Source organism: Orbicella franksi, chromosome 14, assembly GCF_964199315.1.
Source record: "Orbicella franksi chromosome 14, jaOrbFran1.1, whole genome shotgun sequence".
NCBI lineage: Eukaryota > Metazoa > Cnidaria > Anthozoa > Scleractinia > Merulinidae > Orbicella > Orbicella franksi.
Genome location: NC_138158.1, coordinates 2,130,627 through 2,152,336, shown reverse-complemented (window position 1 = coordinate 2,152,336; position 21,710 = coordinate 2,130,627). Strand labels below are relative to the sequence as shown.

The window sequence follows — 21,710 nt, the reverse complement described above, 5'->3', positions numbered from 1 at the left end:
GTCTTTAAAGTTTTCATCTGTTCATTATAAAACTAAGTACTCAAGTCATACATAGTCCAAAAATCAGAAGCAAACAATTTGACCGTGAAGTTTGTAGCAGTGTAACCCTACCATCGGAGATCACATGGTTAAATAATCAGTAGAAGCCTTTATTTTGTGGAAACGAAATGGGTGCTTGTGACTGCCAACGCCGGCAGCAAGTGCCAACGCTGGTATAAGGTGCAAAGGGTGATATTTCAGGCGTCTCCAGTCATGTTTAACTCCAGAATAGACAACAAACTTCAAGCTATTTGTGCAATGTCAGTTTTAAAATGAACAGTGATTTCACGAAACATTTTCATATGTAAAACTTAAATGTAACACGAGTGTAGCAGCTCTGCTGAGCTGCTATTGTTTTATTACTGTAGCAGCTGTTATTGTTTTGGGGCTAGGGGCATTGTTTCTGTTGTTTTTTCTATTGTCCTCTCAAAAGGTATCAAGCCATTCATATGAGACCTTGCCAGAGCTGTCACCCGAGCCACTTGTAAACAATACAGCTTGTAAAGAATGCAGTGTTTCTGAAAATATGACCTCTTATATTCGGTAACTGAACTGAACAAAGTGTTCCTATTGCAAAAGCACGGGAAATAGTCAATCGTTTTTCAAGCTTCTCCCGACTGACCATGCATGGAAGGCAATGAGATGTGGTAGGGTTTTCGTTTCTACGCATGTCACGCTGGCCTGACATGCGCAACAAAAACGGTCATTTCTTCAGATCTTCTGCCAAATTAGAATAGTTTTCCAAAAAACGATGACCTTGCCCAAGATAGCTGTCTAGATATGCGCGTTTTCTTCACGTCTGAGCTGAAGACCCGAGGAAGCGGGAATTACTAACACGGAAGATTTGCAAATTGCTTACGTCCATTGTTTTAGTTCCATCATAACAACCAAGAGAGGTGCAAGGATATTTTGAGAAAGGAAGTACCATTTATTCCAAGCCCCGCCGTAGAAATAATTCCACAGAGAGAATGAAGTTCTAATTGAGAAACCTTGGAAGTTGGCAGTGAACCAAACCAGTGACTGTAAAAAAAATCTTGGCCTGCTCACATTTGACACTCTTGTAATGACAACTAGCAGTCAGACGTATCTGTTGTCCCTATAGCAACCGTTACCTGGGTCGTCACGCACTTATTTTCCCAACGACGACGTTGCGTGACGACTCAATAGACGATTGCAAGGGAGACTAAACACATGGCGTGACTACATGACAGCGCGTGTCACTGATCTCTCTGTCATGGTCACTATGTTTTTAGCCCATGTCAGGCGTGATCTTTGTCGGGAAGCGGTGCGAATAACCAGGGTTTGTTTTTCACAGGTCCTAAAAACTCTCTGCGGTTTTTCACTCACCATATTTCACATCCCCTCTCCCTTAAGGTTACAGTATACCTTCAGGGGTGTCTCGCGCGCAAGCGATGTAGCGCGTGCAGTTTCAGCTGTAGATACCTAAACCCCTATATCAAATTAAAGCTTATGGGGCTGGCTATCAAACTATACCAAGAATTTTGAAAGAAAATGAATTGTCGAATTTTTCACGACCACTAAATGCGAGCGCCCGAATCACCTTTCGAAAGCTACAAGTCAAAGCGAATTTCGTTTTTCGCCAATTTAATTTTTTCCTCGGTTTCAGGGCCCAAAGCGCTTAAAAAACGTGTCTGCGTTTTGGCATATTCAATTGCAGTAAAAAGTTACAGAACATTTTCGAAACAGGATTAAAAAAATGTGGAGTGATCGTACAAAAATCGCTCTCGAAGAAAAAGTATTTCGAAATTAACAATTCCCAGACACGCTTTTGTAGTTTATATGTTAAACTAGCCACTGTCCAAATTTAAGAGCAATTGAACAAATTCCCTTTGAGTTATAACTCTTTAAAGTGTCTGCTTCAAGTGAAAAAATTTATTCGAGAAAACAGCGCTAAGAAAAATTTTCTGCTTCGCAAACAAACTCCGCCCACAAACGCCTTCAACTGGGTTCTCAGATAACTAAGCCAATCAGTGCAGGGAAAGTTTACTACCGTTAACCTCCTGGTGAAATTTACGCGCGAATCTCTAAAAAACTCTTGTGTTTCGCAATGCGCTCAAGGAACCGAAGGCAGAGAGATAATTTTTCTGTAGCTCGGTTTTTCTTGAAGCTGGTCTGGCAACATAGAGAAGACTAAAAAGGATACGAACGCTAGAGTGGCTGAGCGAAGGAAACAAACAAAAGAAAGCGCGGAGAGCAACTGTGTGTGGACAACTGTGCATGGATAATATTTCAGATGGTCTCAATGAGTCCGACGATTCGTCGATATCGGACTCATCAGAAGAGTCTCTGTCAGCATCCCTGTTATTGCTGTCAAGTTCCGAAATTTTTACAGAACCTTTCTTTTCTCTTACCACGAATATTTGCCCGCCTTATACGATAACTATAGCTTCATCCGCGTGGCGAACTTTCGCTTCTTCACTCATTGATGTATTTTCATTCGTTCTTCGCTGTTTTCGCTTTTTCGAAATGGTCCATGGTTTAAACGTGGTCTATGTTTACTTATAACTTAATAGAGACACGCCTAATACCAAAGATGCTGGGTAGTCAGAACAACAATGCTGATCAACTGAGTAGTCAATTCGTGACATCCATATAGGTAATTCCCGCGAAAATCGTCTCGGTTGATTGCATACGCGCTATAGGGCTGTCAATCAAGAGGTAAACTTTTACTTCCGGTGAAAACGTAAAACCGCCATTTCTCCGCCAATATTTAGCCTTTTTCAAATTTTTTTTTCAGAAATTAGAGATTATTCTTCGACCACTATTTTGACCCAAAAATCCGAATTTGAAGAAAATTGCCGACCCGAAGGTATACTGTAACCTTAAAGAGACACTCTGAAAAGCATCCAAATTGTACACGTACTTTATATATATCAATGACAGTACCAGGTGCCAATTGACAATCTTGGTTCCAGGCTGATTGATTGTTTTTATTCACACTGTAATTCTCAACTTGCTAAAAAATGGCAAAAAAAATTGTTGCCAAAATGACAGCCTCGCGTACGTCATATCTTAACATGTTCTTATTGTTTGTGGTCATTCTCGTCCTTGAAACATTCTTATAAGAAAACAGAGAAATGTGCGAGACACGTGAGAGGCAAGAGAGAAAGGAAAATGTATGCTGTTTTTTAATATTGAATAATTCTTGAGGTACGTAAAACCTCCCTGTGCGAAACAAAAATAGTTTAACCAAGATAAGTGACTTGCTAAAAATCAATCGTTTTGTGGACGAAACTTTAAACTATGTTCAATTCTAGTGTTTCGTGCTAAATGCCGAGACTGAAAGCGATAGACTTGGAGACCGAGGAGGGAGTGTACCTCATGGATCAGTCACGGTATTTTGAGTTATTTTGGCCACTTACAAAATTACCTTTAAGTTGAACGAAACCTGAAAATAATAGTTTACTGAGATAGAAAAACACCAAAGAGATTATAGTAAACCATAAAGGAACAAGGATGGTTAAGGATGGAGAAGATTGACGCGGATTACAAACGACGAACTGCCTGAATTTTTTAAGATACGCAAACCGTGACGTAACTTCTTTCAGTACCTCACTGAGCTATAAAGTAAACTAATTGTAAAACTGTGAACATTATTCAGGAAATGTTCAAATTTTAACAGAAAGAAGTCGGATGAGGAAAAACGTCACAGAAGTCCCCACCAAATAACACGCCGTGATATAATTTGCAGTATCACTTTCATGGGCGATACCTACGCCTTGGAAATATCAAACATTCTAGAGTCGATTGTTATGTCAGGAGCAGCAACTGCTAATTAACATGGATCAGACCAAACTTACACAACGGCACGCGAGCGATGGGTGCGGTCGGTCGTAAAAGAAGTCATAAATATTGCTACGTCCACACTAATTCAGAAAAATTTGAAAATGGATTTGGATTTGTGTTTGAGGAAAACTCAGGCAGGGAAATCGAAATTTTTCGAAGAGTTCCATTTTCAAAATGTTTTTCGTCCACACTAAAACGCAAAGCTCACTGGCGTTTTCAAATTCCTCTGGTTTGAAGGGCGTTTGACGGTAGGCCTAACCATAGAAATAGAGCTGCGTTTTCTCCGGAGTAGTGTGGACGAAACCTAAAAGCAAGAAGTTAGAACTAAAAGAAATAACATCTGGACTCTTTAAAATAGCAGTTAAGGGTATTAAACTAGAAACAAAGGCGTCGTCACTTTATCTCCTATAGCTTATATCCTACCAAATCCTCTTTACAAATTCAGCGATACATTTGTTTACACCGAAGTGGACTATTAACTATAAGCAAGGAACCAGAGTAAGTTCTATCTTAGACCTGGCTAGATCCAATAGAGAGAATAAAAAAATCGTTAATTGACAGATAAATCCAAGCCATCTTCATAGTGTTAGCCTTCTCGCAGACTAGCACAGAGCACTGCAGCTTTCTCTCATTTAGACATTTCCAAACATTGTAAATCAAAGTTCAACACATGTTTCAAATAAAGCTAGTCAGTGAAGCTACACCTAGTTTGTTATTCTCAATACAAGATCCAATTTTGTGAAAGCATTGTTCACTTCACATTCGCCACATCTCAAAAAGAAAGACATTAGAAATTCTCAAAATCAGCAAATGTCGAGAACGGAACAAACGCGCGCACTGGAAATTAAGGTGTAGTTTGTTCAGTTTTAATTAACATATTTTGCTCTCGACCATGGATATTTAAGACAAAATTTAAAAGTTAAAACTCACCGAATCATGGAGTCAGATTGATATTTCAAAATTTATCACGGTCAGTTATCACTGACTGTTTCTTTTTTTCAAAAGATATGACAATTAAGGACAACTTAAATCTCCCGAATTAATCTCAAAGTATGAAACGTCATTTTAAAGCACATTCCATAGGCTTGTGATGTATTTCATCTGATTGTAATGTAACCCGAAACTTAATTCTACGGAGTGTTCCAAATTTCTCCTGATAAGTAATTATATGTCAGTCCTTTACCCCAATGGCTGAAAAACTGCTATGGACAGTATCTTATTATTTTTTTTATAATTTTCAATTGGTCTTTCCGTTCACCTGTTTTCACACGTTTAACCGTCAAAATTGAGCGGATAATACACAATCGTTTAACGAAGAAATTTAATCTGTGCGGCAATGAAAAAGGAGCAATTAAATTAAATAAGAGCAAGTGCATTTCCAATTTCTTGTTTTCGCCCTCGCCGGGAGCCTGTTTGAAGCTTCAAAGGTGAAACGGTTATAAAGCACCACAATATCGCAAACAGGGCAAAAATAGAAACATATTCACTGATAAAGAGTTTAAAAATATCGACATTGGTAATCATAGAATATCATGTTTAAATTCCCATGTCTGGCCTTTTTTGTCAAAAAAAACACACCCAATTGTGTGTCTATCAGTCTTAAAGAACCTCACTGAAAAAGGAAGGCTGAAAGATAACTTTTTTTTTTTATCAGAAATTGTATTTTCTTACGGAGGAAATTTTCAAACTTGGTTCGATTCAGGCGAAGGTCTATGGCATAATTAGGTAGACAATAATATGTTTAGTCATACATTAGTCAGCCGATTAGAATACAAAGTCCGAATGTTAATTTATTCATTTCCCTTAGAATACACTAGATTGAAAAACAGTTTAAAGAACTCGTTGTGTGGCATTAAAAAGCTTAAACGCACCTGCTATCACAAGACTGTGACAAGAACCATTACAGGCAGAGAGTAAAAGACTCCGATTAATCCAGTTACCAACGAGCCAAAATTAGATTGACAAATATAAAAACAATCAACTTTACAACCACAACAGATTAAAGTTTAAAACATAAGCGGGAAGTCAGTTCCGACATTTAAAAAGGCCAATTTGTCATGTGTCGGAAACGCCTTGGCAGATAGACGAGCCGACGATGAAATTTTACAGTTGTTTTACTTGAAGAAAAGAAGCTATCAAATTTGAGGTCGCAAAGATAACTCATGCGATTACACTCTTTTTTCTATAAGAATATTGTTTTTCCGGCCCAGGCTGAACATTCTTTTTTTTCTGCCGATTTTAGGCAGAGAATATTTTTAGGCAGAAAATATTCTTGGGATGTTCTTAGATTATATAGCGTATGACATTTCTGTTTTCGAATGTATTTGGTGTCTGGATGGTGTTAAAGTGATTTTGGAGCCAGTCGGCTGCAGGCATTTAAGCCTGATGTGACGTACATAACTTCTTGTAGAAATGTGCTTGGGCTGTTTCTGTGGCCGTTTTTCGGCTAGTTTTGCCTTTTAGGGAAAGGAAGAATTTTATTGTATTTACAAACTTTCAACACAAAATTATATTCTTTCCAAAATCTCAGCCTCGGGTATATCCTTAAAATTTCGCAAATTTAATCCTCGATATTTTTTAAAACATATTCTTATAAAAAAGAAAGAGCGTAGCTGCTCTTGTGTCTTCAGATCGAAATATCAATTCCTCTTACTAATCGCTACAATTTTCTTTCATGTTAGTCAGGGGAATTGGCGTTAGATCACGACAAAAATTACTTAACTGATGATTTTCGTTATTCTCATCACCTGCCGTTTTGGTAATGAACTAATATGTTAAAGAGAAATCAAATGTTGATCAATCTTGGGAATTAAAGAATGGAACAATATTCCAGACTATCAACCGAAAGGTAATTAAAGACGCCGCAGTTAAGTTATGAAAAGCTATGGATCCCACAAATCGCTAAATTCTAATAAGATTTCCGGGTGTTTATACAAAAACACACGATAAGAAATGTAGAACGACAATAACTGAAAAGATAATCGTGTTGTGGTCTTTGCTGAAGTATAATAATCAATTTGTACTTAAAAAGTAGGAAAATTTCAGAGCCTTTTTTGGTGGGATTGTGTGCAGTTGATTTCTTCTGAACAATAAACAAGATTGTAAATAAGAGTGTTTATGACATCACGGCGTTAGGCAGGCACTCCTTTGGAGGAAATGGGGTTATGTGAAAAGCGCTTTCTGTCGCATTTTGGCGCGCCGCAGGCGTCAGCCATTTAAAGATTTTAGAGTGGTTAGCGTATGTCATGGCTGGGATTTGAAAAATCCCACCACGAACACCGTCAAAACACTTGAGGCCTGCTGAGTGTAGCATGAAAATCTCTTCAAACGGCGAGAATAATCTCACGAATTCTGTGAAAATCCTTCGCATGAATAAACAAGACACCTAAGTGACACTTAACAAATATATCAACAAGACGCTTTGCTTGTAGAATAAGCCCGTCTTTAGAAAAACACAGCGCACTCGCTTGAAAATCGAAGCAAACCGTTCTGGTTTTGATTACGACAAGAGAGCATCAGGGCGGGCAGAGGGTGTGACGCAGTCAAGGGCTAAGTGCTGTAACATAAAACGAGGATAACTTGAAGTGATTTTGTTCCGAAATTCCTTCCACGCCTGGAGATAAAATATCTGTTTTATTGAAGTGAATGGTTTACTCTCAGACAGGACACATCATTAGGACCACACAACAAAGGCACTACTCACTAAACGGCTACTAACTATCGTCTTAAATAACAATTTGACACCGCCAGACATAAGTGATTTAATCGCGCGCTGATTGGTCAATCGAGGTGTCACGTTACGCGAGCTGTAAAATCCTTTGAAAGGCCAATTTCCTGGTATGGGAAACGTAACAAGACACTGGAAAAGCCACACCGCTTGGCTAACACAGAACGTTCTGGGACAGAGCGCGGTTCATAAGGTTATCGCTGAACTATTATAAATGAAAAAGCAATTACGCTGATCAGTAAATTGAAGGCAGATTGGTCACAAGTTTGACAAGAGCCAGGCAAATTGAACAGGCGATCACCGTGCGCGCGTGTATAAAAGCGGTTGGCGAGAAGTGTGTACAGTTATTTTGCAGAACCATGGCGTATCAGCCTTTTGAAGCACCAGCACTAGAGTCGTACGCTCACTCTCCTGTAGGATCAGCCTGCAGTTCTAGTGGATCAGAAACAAGCTTGAGCCCAACACCATCGCCGCAAGCCCTGTATTACCCTGCAGGGCGAAGAGTCACACTCTCTTATCAGAATCACTGTCAGTCGTATATGAAAAGACTCTACACAAACAGCAGAGAGAGATGGCGACAACAGCATGTTAACCTGGCGTTTGGCGAGCTTAGAAAACTTCTGCCTACTTATCCGCCCGAGAGGAAACTCTCAAAAAACGAGATCCTTAGACTAGCGATGAAGTACATCGGATTTCTGGACAATTTGCTCAAAGACATGGGCGATGAGACTGAGCCGCAGAACAAAGATTCACGCCACGATGCTTCCGATCCAAAGTTTAAGGAGGAAAAACATGAAATCGAAAAATTGCCCTGCGAAGGGCACACGAACTACTGCCGTTCATCAATGGACGAAATGGACACAAATAAACACGACTCAAGCACTGTGTCGATATTTGATTCGTCTTAGACTTGTGAGAAGATACCTAAATATATACCACGAACAGACATGTCACATTTCCCGTGTTAATATCGCGGTCTGATATTAAATGATATCAATATGATATCTCACGGAGTAGGAACGACATGCAATACTTTGACAAAACGAGATCAAGACATTTTGTAACTGAACTGGGACAGTAAATACTGTAGTTATTTCTATAATGCTGCTCTCTGTAATCGTGTTTACTGTTATGCTTAACTTGTGTAAATAGGTTTTCATTCATGCTGTGTTTTTTGCTGGTTTGTTTATTTAAGAACTAAAATGTCTCTCATGTGTAATAAGTAACGATGTTGAACCTTTTAAAAGTATTATGTTTATCTGTCCAAAGATTTGCCATCTAAAGACAGTGAACGGTGTAATTAATAAACACTTTCTCTGATCAAGATCTTGTCATTTTGTGTTATCACCAGCCTAAATTCCGTTCCTGTTTTAGTCATTTTTGTGATTTTGTGTAAATACAAACACAAAATCTGATCTAGCGGAGGTGTTAATCAAATTTTCACACGCAACGCGAAGGCGCGAGGATGTTACAACTACTGGATCAAACAAACAGGGCTGACACACAAACCGGGGGAAAATTCGAACCGATATCACAAACAAAGAATTCTGTTTTGCCTATTTTCGTGCCGCTGGGAGATCGGCTACGATTGAAAACCTCAACCTACTTCATTCAAGTGTAATGTTTCTGTCTAATTCGGAGATTGCAAAGCTGATAAACAGAGTAACATTAAATTAATGAGGGATCAAAGACGACATATCTGAGAGAGAAAAGATCACTTTGACAGGAAGGTCGCCAAAGCACGGCAATGCGTTGTAAAAACAGCACTAGGAATGATCGATATATGTGCTGTTTAGCTTAACTGTTGTAGATAAAACTCACAAATTTGCATCTAGATTGCCTCTTTACTTTCCCGGAAATTGTCCAACATTTTTTCATTTGCCCACACCTAATTTTTTTCGTACAAAACCTCCCCTACAGAGAATTTGAATTTATTAGTAAACTTTTCATCTTGTAAAATTGGATCACTTTGCAATTTAGCCTGTCTAAAATGTCTTTGTTTGTACATTCTCGTCTGGGTAAACATCACGAGATATTTGCACAACCAGGCTGTAAAAGACCGTATCGACTTTGGCTTGGAGTTGTAAAATTCTAGGAACTATATCTTTTGCAATCAGTCGTTTTCGATCAATTTAATAGGGTACAATAACTCGAACAAATAGATGTTACTTCTATTTTGAAAACTATGCAACTAAAAATAACCAAGTTGAAATATCCACAACAGAAAGTGATTTCAAAACAGTCAACTTGTTGTATTTGTAAATCTTTGCGAATAAAAAGGAAGGCTCTAGGAAGGAAACCAGCAGGATTTGACAAATGAAACTTTACGACGCGAAAGAAAAAACCTTCAGCTATCATCCTTAAAGGAAACGGAAATGGTTGCGATTAACCTTTGGGGTAGTGTTAAATTCCCACTAATAACTTTACAATAACAAACGACTGGAATTTGAAAACCTTTCTGAATGTCTAATACAAACAAACAAGAGTGAATTATTATCACATGTGAGATGTACGAGCCGCCGGAGGCGAATTAGTGCGTGCTTGAATTTGACTCGTGTGCCAAATGAAGAGGATAGTGTTGACAACAAAGTAAAATGTTGATAAATGAAGAGCACTGCTTGCCATTAACAGCTGGGAATGATTTTAAGAGCAAACTTGAGTAAAATATTCCAATCCTCCAAAAAAAAAAGCCACAACAACAACAACAAAATGCGCTCAAAATTGAGAAAATCTACCTCTTGCGAATGTTTAACTTTTCATCATCCGTTAACTAAAAGATACCACTGAAGATTCTTACGGAATGAAAAATCTTCGCAAAACCGTGAGAAAAGATTACCACGATAGACTCGTTCACTTTTAGGTCACACAGCGTAGGTTACAAGAGCATTAAGAACCTCATCCTTCTCTTTAAAACAAAGATCTGAATTTTGAAGTACATTTACTCATAGATGTAAGATGAATTTTCAGCTATTTTCCCAAAGTTCAACCCTAAATCAGCTCTGATTCACCTTACGGAAACGTTATATTTCTATCAATGATAGTTTGGTGAACCAAAACAATACGAGTTTTCCTACATGTGTTTTTGTCACCATCCAATGGCAACTAAAGTAATCCACCGCTTTTCCGTGGAAACAAAAATGTAGAGACAAGTTTTACACAGCACAAAACTGGAAAGATATTCTAAATGAAGTACACAGTCAAGTCAGGAGTCTTCAAAACTAGCTAAAACTTGAGAAATCTTTTAAAGCCTCAATTTAAAAAGTTTATGGACATTATATATTTTAAGGCAGACAGGGTGGAACTTTGAAGTAATTTGCCGATTTTTTCATCTCAGAGTTTACCCGGCTCTTATAATGCGCACTCATTTCCTAAGAATAACAAACACAAGAAAGTTTTTTTGTTTAACAAAAGGCTTATACTTTGCACACAATAACCACCCGACAAAAGAAAATAACATTTGCCCCACTCACGTAGTTAAAATAAAAGATAAGCAACGGAAATTACTGCTATTATAAAGGATTAAAAGATGCGAACCGTTTTTGAGCGCGGCCGAACAGAACAGACAACTAAAACAGCTGCTTTAGAGTCGCTTTTGCTTACTTCATTGTTTCTCTGAACACATAACTGACCATAAGTGAAAGAAACTTTGACAGTTTTATCGTCTGTTTTACGACCACACGTTTTGCTTGTCTGGAGAATATGGAAAAGACATTGTTAGGAAATTTACTCAGTCGATAAAACACAAGACTCACCAGTTGTAAATTATTTGGCAAGCGCACACAAGTGTGTTTTTGTTTGATCAACTAACACTTCTTTTTGAGCACGCGACTAATTTGGTATTTTTGTATTCATTGGCCCTTTATTCAACTCTGTTTCCTTTGTAATTTTGGAAACAATTGTTTCAGGTCTAGACATTTATTCTCTGCTACTTCCCTCGGTAAAATGATCGAGTTCCTTTCATCGTCAGCCAAAAAGGAAGTTACCCACGCGAAATGTGTTATCTCTTGTTGTCTACAAAATTGGAACGATAGAAGTTAATATGCCTCTTATTTCATCAGGTCGTTTGGGTTCAAGGGCAGAATGTGCGGAAACTACAGTGGAAATTGTGACAAAGAATAAATGTTGCCAAACCACGCGCCGACAACTTACCGAATACTAAAGAAACTCCGGGCACGAAATTGCGCTGCGCGGCGCGTGTCACGCGAGTGCGTCTCTTGCCAAACACGTGACCGCGGGCAACTACAAGAACCAGAGAAGTTACTCAAGTATTATTTTTAGCCGGGGGGGGGGGGGACGGGAGTAAACACACCGGGAAGGGGTAGCTTTCTCAGACTGTAGGCAGATACAAGTCAGGGATTTAACAAGTGGAAGTGTAAAAAAAGGTTATGAAAAACTGTCATTTTGGCATCTTAAACAGGCCGTTCAAAATACCGCGAACAAGCGCACGCACCTTACGGCTGAGGAGTCATTGAACCAATACAAGTCATATAAGGGTCACTCGAACGAAAATAAAGTTTGGAGAGGGGATACAATATTTCTACTTTAAATATATGGGGAGTATTATTTCCTATGGGAGTGTATGAAAGGTTTATTTTCCTTTCAAAAATCGTATGTAAAAGTGAAAGAGTTTAGACTTCGTAGCGGCAGAGCCTTCTGGCATAAAACTTTGTGAAGTAACCATCCCCCCACCCCTCGTCCCGGGGGCAATTTCAACTGCTGTATTCAAGTAATCATTGAGTAGCAAAAGAAAAAAACACCATTTGCTCAAATTTGAGTGATTACCAACACAGTTCTTTCACACCACGTTATTTGGAATAATCGTAACAGTAAGCATACGGAGTCCGTCAGGGGGACCCAACGACCGTTTCCTTTTAAACGCTGTTTTAGGCTATCTGGAGTACTTTTAAAGCTCTGTAGGTTAATTTTACGTTGCGCTAAAAAATTTATCTGTTCGGTTATTCTAGGGGAACTTAAGTATTCTCGAATTTATCAGGGCTTTTTGTCCATTTCCCGAAAACCTTAGGTATTATCGCCTTTCCGAAAATGATAGCCGACCTTTTTTCGGTACCCAAAACGACATTTTTAACAATCCGAAAACAACAGACATTAAATTTCTCATCTCAGGAAAGTTCGAGGTGACAATTCTCTTCAGAAAATCAGAGGGGGATTAAAGGCCTTCCGAACAGATAATTTACCGAAACGATTCGTTGAGTGCACTGGTCCGTCACCTTGACGAACAACTGTGCAGATTGTTTCACCAATGTACAAAGTTATCGCTGCTGATCAAAAATCCTCAGTTACTTTACTATCAGGTATATTTACATGGTGCGTACAATTTTTTGAATGGGAAATTGTTAAATTAGTCAGTGGTATTTTTTCCGGCGTTGAGCAGTTTATATAACAGGACGACTGTTATCTCTAAGGTATCACTTTTAAAGCCGTCACCGCAAAAGTATTTCTCATTAGCGCAATAATCGGCAATTACTTTAAAGAATTGATCAGTTTGTTCGTTAAAGGTAATAGCTTTTACACCTTTCCTTTCCAGTCATACGTGTGTGGGCTGAAAAACAATCTAAAACGCCCGCAAAATCAACTAAAAATATACAAAATGAATTTCCAAATACTGTCGTTTTTCTGTTGAAGTTCCATTGATAAAAGAAGCTTATTATCAGTTCAAAATCTCTTTGGACTATAGCTTAGTGAAATCAATGTGTTTAAGTGGTTTTCAGTACGTTCAATACGTGATCTATTTCCCTACCCCATTAAAAGATAAAAATCTTGCAGCTATGTCGGGTTACGCGCTTTTATGTTCGGAGTTCTTCCTAAATAAATATTTGCATTATTTTACAAGAGTCGTATTAACGGTAATAAAACTTGTTTACACAAGCAAATCACTATTGAAGTTGGATACTTTACTTTGAGGAACAAGGTGTGGTGATCAACAACATGCACTATCAATACGTTGTCAAGGAGACGGGTTACAAAAACAACAAAGATCAACAACTAAGGGATATTTTCTTGATGTACTACCAAGTTCTCAGATCTGACATTAAAAGAAACCTTGAAATTGTTAAGGAGAATTGAACTTTTAAGCTTTTGACTCGAGTAAGACAAGACTAAGACCTTTAGGTTGTCAAAAGTGCATCTCCTTATTTGTGTCGTCACGCAATGCGAAGAAAACCATCTTAAGTAACGATCGTTACTAAATAGAAGTTTCAGAGTCGATGCTGTAGTAACATTTATTATGTTTAAAACTTAGGTGATTCAAACTTTTACCAGCTACAAACGACTTCTATACAACGCACAGAACATTCCTGTGCCACTGATTTCAAGCGCAAATAAAAACAGTTTTCTTTCTCGTCAGATACACACGAGCTTCGCTATTTCTACACCAGCAAATGGAGTGTAAAAAATATATCGTCTCTTGAGCTCTCAATTCGTGCAAACTAAAGTGATTGTGATACATAAAATCTATGCTTGTTATATGACCATCAGGTTTCCAGACAGGAACAAATGACATCGGATTGTTTCTATTCCTCGCGCAAGGAACAGTTTGGAATTGCTTTGTATCGATGCATTCGGTGCAAACTTTCTTTCTTCTCTTTTTTCAGGGTGATTTTCCAAAGTTTTGTCAACTGATACCTTGTTACTACAATGTCAAAGTTGAGCGGGTTGAATATAAACAGAAATCGTTCAAACCAGCAGGCCAGTCTTCTATATCAGGATTTATCCAGTTTCAATCCAGTACTTCAAGAAAACAGGGCAATTGTTGCTGAAATTTGTAGCGCGCATATCCATGAAGAGTTGAACATCACTCCTAGCACACAACTAAAAGCTACTTGTCACACAGTGGAACAAGGGCCTTTTGGTCGCAATCCTGTTGTTTAGCAACAAGATGTGTCGTTATGACGATAAGCTGACGTAATAGCTTGTGGTGTACGAGTAGTTATCTGATTGGCTTACAGGACTCGGCAACTCTTCGGGTGTTTTCACGAGGATTTACGAAAAAAACGGCGCTTGTTCCCTGGACTGCTTTACTTACAAATCTTCCAGCTCTGCCTTCGTGTCATCTTCGTTTGTCTTTCATGGCTTTTTTGCTTGCTTCCCGTCGCCTTTTATTGATGGGATTTCGTGGATCAAATATTTCAAACGTGTCTTCGTCTTCGATGTAAGCATCCCTGGCCAGTTTTTGTTGAGTTTCGCATCGCAGAGAGTGAGTCATCCTGAAGAAAAAGAACACAATCAACAGTTACAGCAAATGTGATAACATCTAACCAATCACAAGCGGCTTCACGAACCAATCATATCGCGACAAAACTGACCAATCAGATCACGCTACAATCAGAAACCAAACAATACCACCTGACAAACTGTTTCTAACTTAACAGTGAGTCAGATATCTAGAGGCCCAGAGTTTCCTTTTAGCCTGAAAATTTTAAGACCAGGAAAGCACAGGAAATATATTGTCTCCACCCCACTGGAGCTGGAAAAGGAAAAGGAAATAGACAACAAAAGGAGCTCGTTCATTTCACTCCTTTCGCCAACGCCAACCTGAGCGAACATGGCTCAGATTTCGAAATACTGAATGACAATCCCGGATTCAAACTATTCACTACGTAAATGCAAATTCTTCCTTCATCTCTCCTGTCCTACAATTAATCATAGCTAGGCTGGAGGCTAACTCGAAAACGGTTCATTCAGCCTCCAGTCTCACTGAAACAAGATTACAATAGTCACCTTATATGTAATATGCGACGTATATCAGAAACGCGTATACTAAAAAATGTAAAATATTCATATTTGTATTGAGGAAATACAGATGTTGCTGTTGCTGTTGTTGCGTCGCGGACCAACAATCTTCAAAAAAGGTCAGTTTTGTGTCTTGGTCTTTCCGAATCCTAAGTAACGATCCTTGTGTATTTTCGGCAGCTATTTTCGGCTTATTCCAACTTCTTTGTTGTTGTTGTTGTTATTGTTGCTGTGTTGTTTACCTGAGACAATTATCATTTTGAGGATCTTTTTGCCTTCAAAGTGATAATTTTGTAGATAAGTTACATGACTTTAATATTTTGTGACATGGTTTCTTGTTTCTTACCATCCTGTGTCATCATCTTCGTTTTCTGCTTCGTTATCATCGATTTCTTCTTCCTCAATTTCCTCAGACCCATTCAGTTTGGTTTGAAAAGACGCCAACAGCGCGAGGGTCTGCATGAAAGAAAAATAAGAAGCAAATAACACTGCTGACTGGAACTAATACCAAAAAACGAACAAACTAAACAGTGAATCAAGGCCTTTATGAAGCACAAACGTATTTGTACATAATCATTTTGTAGGCAGTAAGAACTTCACTCTGTTGATCATATTGTAGGACATGTAAGAATTTTATTGTAGCTGGAATATTGTACTGTAAGTACAACGTATTTTAAGTATTGCGAGGAACGGTATGTTCTGCAAGTCATGTAAGTACTTATTGTAGGTAGAGTACTGTATTGTTAATAGTAGTGTAAGTAGCCGGTAATGGAAGTAATTGTATTTTCTGCGAGTAATGCCAGTAACCAATTGTAAGTAGAGTGTTGTATTGCCAGCGTAAGTTTAACAAACTGACGTCAGTTTTTCATGCGTCTGTCCTGTTATTGATCATAAATTTCGTCATAACATTGTCAAAGTAGCTGTGGATCCACGAGGCGATAGCCGACTGGATACGCAGACTACTTTGACAATGTTATGACGAAATTCATTAGCTTTCATTGTCAATAACAGGACAGACGCATTAAAACTAACTTCAATTTGTTTTTTACGATAACAGTTCGTTCTCACTCGTTGACACATCGAATGAATTATAAATTCATGTGTCTGTCCGCTTATTGACAATACAGATTTGCCAGTGAGCGCGCAAGAAATTCTGCAGTTATCGTAAAAAAACCCTGTTGTATGTGTCGGATGGTGGCTAACGTAAGCGTTGTGTTACGGTCACGCGCGGTTATATGGAAAGCATTACGTGACAAGACAAGAACCATTGTCTACCTGTTCATCTCTCCCTTCTCCTTTTCTCTTTTGACTCGTTTTCTTCTTCTCAAGATAAATCTTTTGTTCAGCATGAAATGCGGCCAGGACATCGGATTCTTTTGACTCTGGTCATCAACAAAAAAAGAAAGAATAAGAAACAAAAATTACAAAGTGCAATGCTCTTTTCCAGCGGAAGAACTTCTTTCTCAGTAACCTGCTTCAAGGTAAATGATTTGGCCCTGTAAGATGAAAGTAGTTTATATATTCTGACAAAACCACAAAACCACCATTGAAATGGAGTAAGCTATCACAGCACACAAAACTCAGTTTTTGTACCTCAAATAGCATGAAATTTGCGTTCAAAAACTGCTATAGATGACATGGATTTTTGATTTGATTTATTTCTGTTTGTGTTTCTTTCACTTGGTTTTGTTCTGTTTTTATTTTCTTTTTTGCTCTTATTTGGGTACTGCCTTATATCAATTCCTACGTCACAAACCACAAATTTCCTCATTTTTTTATTGGCTACTTTTGTCGGTTACTCTTTGCAAAAGCAATTATGAAATAAAGTTCTAAAACAGAAATTATGAAAAAGAAAAATGAAAAAGTCAGCTGCACTGGCCGGGAATCGAACCCGGGCCTCCCGCGTGGCAGGCAAGATTCTACCACTGAACCACCAGTGCTCAACTTACATACACTATGATCTGAACAGTAGCCATATTTATGACGGACACATGTAACAATAGGTTCCTTTTTTGAGTGTTCCAGACTTTCTATATCTCATATTTCACCACACAAATTGGATTCCAATAGGGCAAAAGGCCGTACATTTCACGTTTGTCAATACGGACGCGAATGCAGAAAGACCTGACGCTTTCTCTTCAAAAATCAACTGTCAGTGGACGCTAAGGTGAAAGTCGTTGTAGAATAAATTTAATAGTCACAGTCAAAGCCCAATATTTCAATATTGACGGGCTTCGACTGCGGCTGTCAAATTTATTCTAAAACGGCTTAAGCGGCCCAGTATAAAACAAACAAAAACAGCCTGATTAAATAAACCAAAAGAGAAATGAAAAGTGTATTTCGTTTGCAGAGTTTTGCCAGAATTTACCGAAACATAAAGAGTAGAAAAGAACATTCAAAGAAAAATCTTTTTGATCAAAATGTAAATTTTTGTGTTTTTGTAATATTCGCCACGTTATTTTATTTTATCTATTTTTTTTGGGGGGGGGGGGGGGGCTTCAAGTTAAATTCTATTTTGATATCTCGTTGGTTTTTCAAACTTAAAGAGAATATCAAATGACCAACCACAAAACGTAGAATTTACAAATTCTCCAACAATTTGAGAAAAAAAAAAAACTACCAACATAAAGATGTCACTCAACATGAATCACATAGTTCATCCACTAACTAGACCGCAAGGTGAGATAAACTGTAAAATTGCTAGTTTGAAGCGACCTAGAATGAAATTTCTCCTGTCCTTATGAGCTCTGATCCTCTCCAACGCAGTGTTACAAACTCTCCCATGGGAGGGGGGTGGGTGGACGGGGGTACTCCCAGAAAAGTTGGGCAGGAGTTGGCGGCCCGCTTCCCAAAACCCTTACCCTATTTATGACCAAAATCTGCGATTTTCACTACCCTATCTATGACCTGGCCAAAAATTCAATACCTTATTTATGACCTTTGCGGCTGGCACAGTTACCCTAAACATAAGTTATGGAGGGCTTTTGTTGACGGTGTTATTGATAATGATGAAAAAGTAGCTTCGTCTAAGAAACATACCCAATTCAAGACTAGAGTGCTAAAACCATACCCTATTTAAGACCGAAATGGCCAAAATCGATACCCTATTTATGACCAAAACGGCTTAAAAACCCTACCCTTTGGGGTTGCACATACCTATATAGCCCATATAAGGGAGTACCCCCCCCCCCCCAGGGAAACTCTATTTGCACGTCATTTTTATGTGTATACACCCTTGCTTTTTATTCTAAGTTTATATGTTTTATTAGATCTTATTCGAATATCAGGCTGAAATTTGAGAAATTTTAAGAATAAAATGGGGGTTGAGATTTTGAAAAGAATACTAACTTTTTTGTGTTAAAAATAGGTAAAATAAAATACAGTACAATTATAAGCTCTTCACTAAACCGTATAAAATTCTTCCTTTCCCTAAATGGCAAAACAAGCCAAAAAAACAACAAAAACAGCGCTAGTCGTATGTTCGATACTGATAACATTTCCGCAAAAAGTCATGTGCGTCATATCAGGCTTTGACACCTACAGACTGGCCCCAAAATTACTTTAACACCATCCAGACACCAAATACATTCGAAAACAGAAATGTCGTAGTATAATCAAAGAATATTCACAAGAATATTTTCAGCCTAAAATCAGCAGAAAAATAAGAATATTCAGCCTTGCCTGATTCTTTTTAAAAAGGCGTGTAGTTTCCATGTTCCCCTTGCTTTGTTATAATGACACTTAAACACTCCTCAACCCTGTAACGTACTACTCAAACCGGTGCGTAAGCTGCCTATAATAAACTATTCTATTGCAAAAACAGCGTCACTAGCTTGAGGAACAAGTGACTTAGCTAGTAGTTCCGCGCAACAGTGGAGACACGCGCGAGACGCGACGCGCGTTTCGTGCTCGTCTCGAGCTTCCTTGAGAAATAGTCCTCAAACCGTATTCAACTCTGTATTGATAAATTCAAATGGTTTTTACCTGAGGATGTCTTCTCTTTTTCGTCTTTCTTTGTTTTTGTCTCCATCATCTCTCGCTTAAGGCGTTTATATTCGGCACGGGCAGAAGGGATCTTGGATCCAGAATCTTCTTGCTGCTTGCTAAAGGAAAACAAATTGCAATGTCGCTCAGGCTTTATAATAGTCTAAGGAGCAAATAATACACTTATATCAAGACCTTATCACACAGAAGCCTTGTGGTTTGTCTAAGGACTACTGGCAACTAATTTGGCATACATTTTTATTTTATTTTTTTAAATTTTCATTGTGATCTATAACATTATTTTGAGGTGCAAGAACACAAAAAAATGCACAGATGTTCACTGGATGGCTACAAATAATCTTATACTCAGGACCGGATTGTTCGAAAGCCGGTTAACGTTAACCCAGGATTAAAAGTTACGTGGGGTATTAATTTTTCTTGTGTAAAAATGTTTTTCACTGCTTTTGTTTTGTGTAGTTTGAGACTATTCAAACTCAAAGTTGAAGGACAAACAATATAAAGCGAAAACCTAATCGAGAAGTTACAAAAATGAAATTGTCTCGCTAATCCTGGGTATCTTAATCGGACTTTGAACAACCCGGCCCAGAGCTTCATCTATCATTGCAGACTGGCTGCAAATGAGTGAATGGATCTGCTGCTGATAATCCATAGCAATGTACCAAAGGTGCAGAGTTTAAGTCTTGTACCAGGAAGAAGGGGGATATGGGGGGAGGGGGGGGGGGATGGGGAGGGTTATGGAGTTAAACTGGGCGTTCACACATTTTCCATTTTTTGTCAGGGCAGGTAGCCAATCTTGTTGGGTTTCCTATATGCCCTCCTTTTTCTAGAACTCAACACTGTAAGTACAAGAGTATATACAAGGACAAGGCACTATTGAAGCCCTGTGTAAAGAGATGAAGAGGAGTTGGGCTGGCACAGAGATGTTGGTTAAGGACAGACAGGAATGGAGATCACTTGTTGCTGGTTTTAAGTGTTACACTAGCAAGTAAGCAATCAGGGCAGTTTGGTCTGCAGCAGCCTGCATGTAGATGCCTACTGTAGTCGAAACTCCGGTTGTGACCACCCCTCGTAAGCGACCACCTCTCCTCAGTGGCCAGTTTTCCAAAATAACAAAAGCTTCCAAGTCAAATCACTATATTTGGAACCTCTTGCAAGTGACCACCTCTTGTAAGCGACCGTGGCCACTTTTAGAACTAAAAGTTTCAAATTTTCTTTTGTTTTAAACCTCCCGTGAGTGACCACTTGGCAGATAATAGAGCGTAAATTGAATAGCAAGGCGTTGTAACCATATCGCATTCCCTGGTAGTACAAGAGACGGAAATTTCTCAATGGGAAGTACCAGATTTTTTCTCGAAAATTGACTTATAATATCAATAAAACACTTCAAACATGGGTACATCTCTGCAGTTACCATTTACCAATTTGGCAAAATTTTGACCCTGGCTGGTTCACAAGCTAGGTTTGCAGGTAACTATTAATCAAATAGTTCCTCTCACATGCTAGGCCCAGGTAACAAGTGCAAATGAAGGGTCTGCTGTCCCTGATACAGGGCTCACCTTTAAAATAATCCCAAGAAGATTTTTCATAATCATACATTTCCATGTTACGTGGCAGTTTACATGAGAAATCTTAAAGTTGGCTAAGAAGCAGGTTCATACCATTGAAGAAGGGTTGACCCCGAAGGTGAGCCAAAATGATAAATCAACATTTTGGCTATTTTAATTTCACCTACAACAGACAAGTCAAGACATATGTAGCATGCATGAACAGGAAAGGCCCAAGTTACCTCTCACTGAGCAGATATGTTTTTTTCATACACATGTTAACACTGTGTGAAAAAAACTTGGAGGAGTGGGTGACTTTCCTATCATGGACAACTTTTCTATATTTAAAAAGGACCTAACCATGCCCTTCTTGAATTACAGCCTACCACATCTGTATCCATGGCAACAGCTCAAGAGGGTCCCAGCCCTGTGTGCTCAGTCCATTCTGCCAACCAATTAGTTCTCCTTTTTAAATCCCAAGCATTTCATATTTTTTTCAATCTCAACAAAACTTCAGAGAAAATAGAGGATATATTCATGAACAGACTACAGTTGTTGTTTACTAACCTCATTGCAGATTGTTGTTTTCTTTTAATTTCATCGTCATCATTATCATCATCATCATCATTATCTGCCTTTCTTTTCATTAGTTTATTTCGCACTTTATCTCGCATGTGTGAGTCAAAATCTTGTTCATCGATATTCTACAAATAAAATACAAATGTACACTTAGGAAATAATCCAGAGTTACTATTAACATGTCTAGAACTAGATTACTATGAAAGTGCAGCAAACCAATAAAAGTTTTAATAAAAAAAAATTGGTAAAACTTGTTGAAT

General features: G+C 38.4%; 2 protein-coding genes, 1 long non-coding RNA gene and 1 other non-coding gene across 4 annotated transcripts in view; 1 reads left to right on the top strand and 3 right to left on the bottom strand.

Moving 5' to 3' along the window:
* Positions 1-432: 432 nt before the first annotated feature.
* On the bottom strand, positions 433-5,489 carry LOC145468340 (uncharacterized). The gene is made up of 2 exons (XR_014042178.1): positions 2,882-5,489; positions 433-1,407 (listed from the first exon to the last, which is right to left on the bottom strand). It is a non-coding gene; the product is annotated as an uncharacterized LOC145468340 (long non-coding RNA).
* A 1,344-nt stretch (positions 5,490-6,833) lies between these two features.
* On the top strand, positions 6,834-11,853 carry LOC145468012 (uncharacterized). The gene has a single exon (XM_081451677.1). The coding sequence runs from the start codon at positions 7,933-7,935 to the stop codon at positions 8,479-8,481; it is 549 nt and encodes a 182-aa protein (XP_081307803.1). The 5' UTR covers positions 6,834-7,932; the 3' UTR covers positions 8,482-11,853.
* A 1,945-nt stretch (positions 11,854-13,798) lies between these two features.
* LOC145467965 (spliceosome-associated protein CWC27 homolog) overlaps positions 13,799-21,710 on the bottom strand; it is a 37,282-nt gene continuing 29,370 nt past the window's right edge. Inside the window, exons 11-15 of the mRNA XM_081451617.1 lie at positions 21,439-21,575; positions 19,307-19,425; positions 16,598-16,704; positions 15,669-15,778; positions 13,799-14,796 (exon numbers count right to left, since the gene is read on the bottom strand). Of these exons, the coding sequence (XP_081307743.1) occupies positions 14,640-14,796; positions 15,669-15,778; positions 16,598-16,704; positions 19,307-19,425; positions 21,439-21,575 (630 nt within the window). The 3' untranslated portion in view covers positions 13,799-14,639. The remainder of the gene's footprint in view (positions 14,797-15,668; positions 15,779-16,597; positions 16,705-19,306; positions 19,426-21,438; positions 21,576-21,710) is intronic.
* Positions 17,193-17,262, bottom strand: Trnag-gcc (transfer RNA glycine (anticodon GCC)). The gene has a single exon. It is a non-coding gene; the product is annotated as a tRNA-Gly (tRNA).

Coding starts and splice junctions, on each gene's coding strand:
- LOC145468012 (XM_081451677.1), top strand. CDS start 7,933: ATGGCGTATCAGCCTTTTGAAGCACCAGCACTAGAGTCGTACGCTCAC.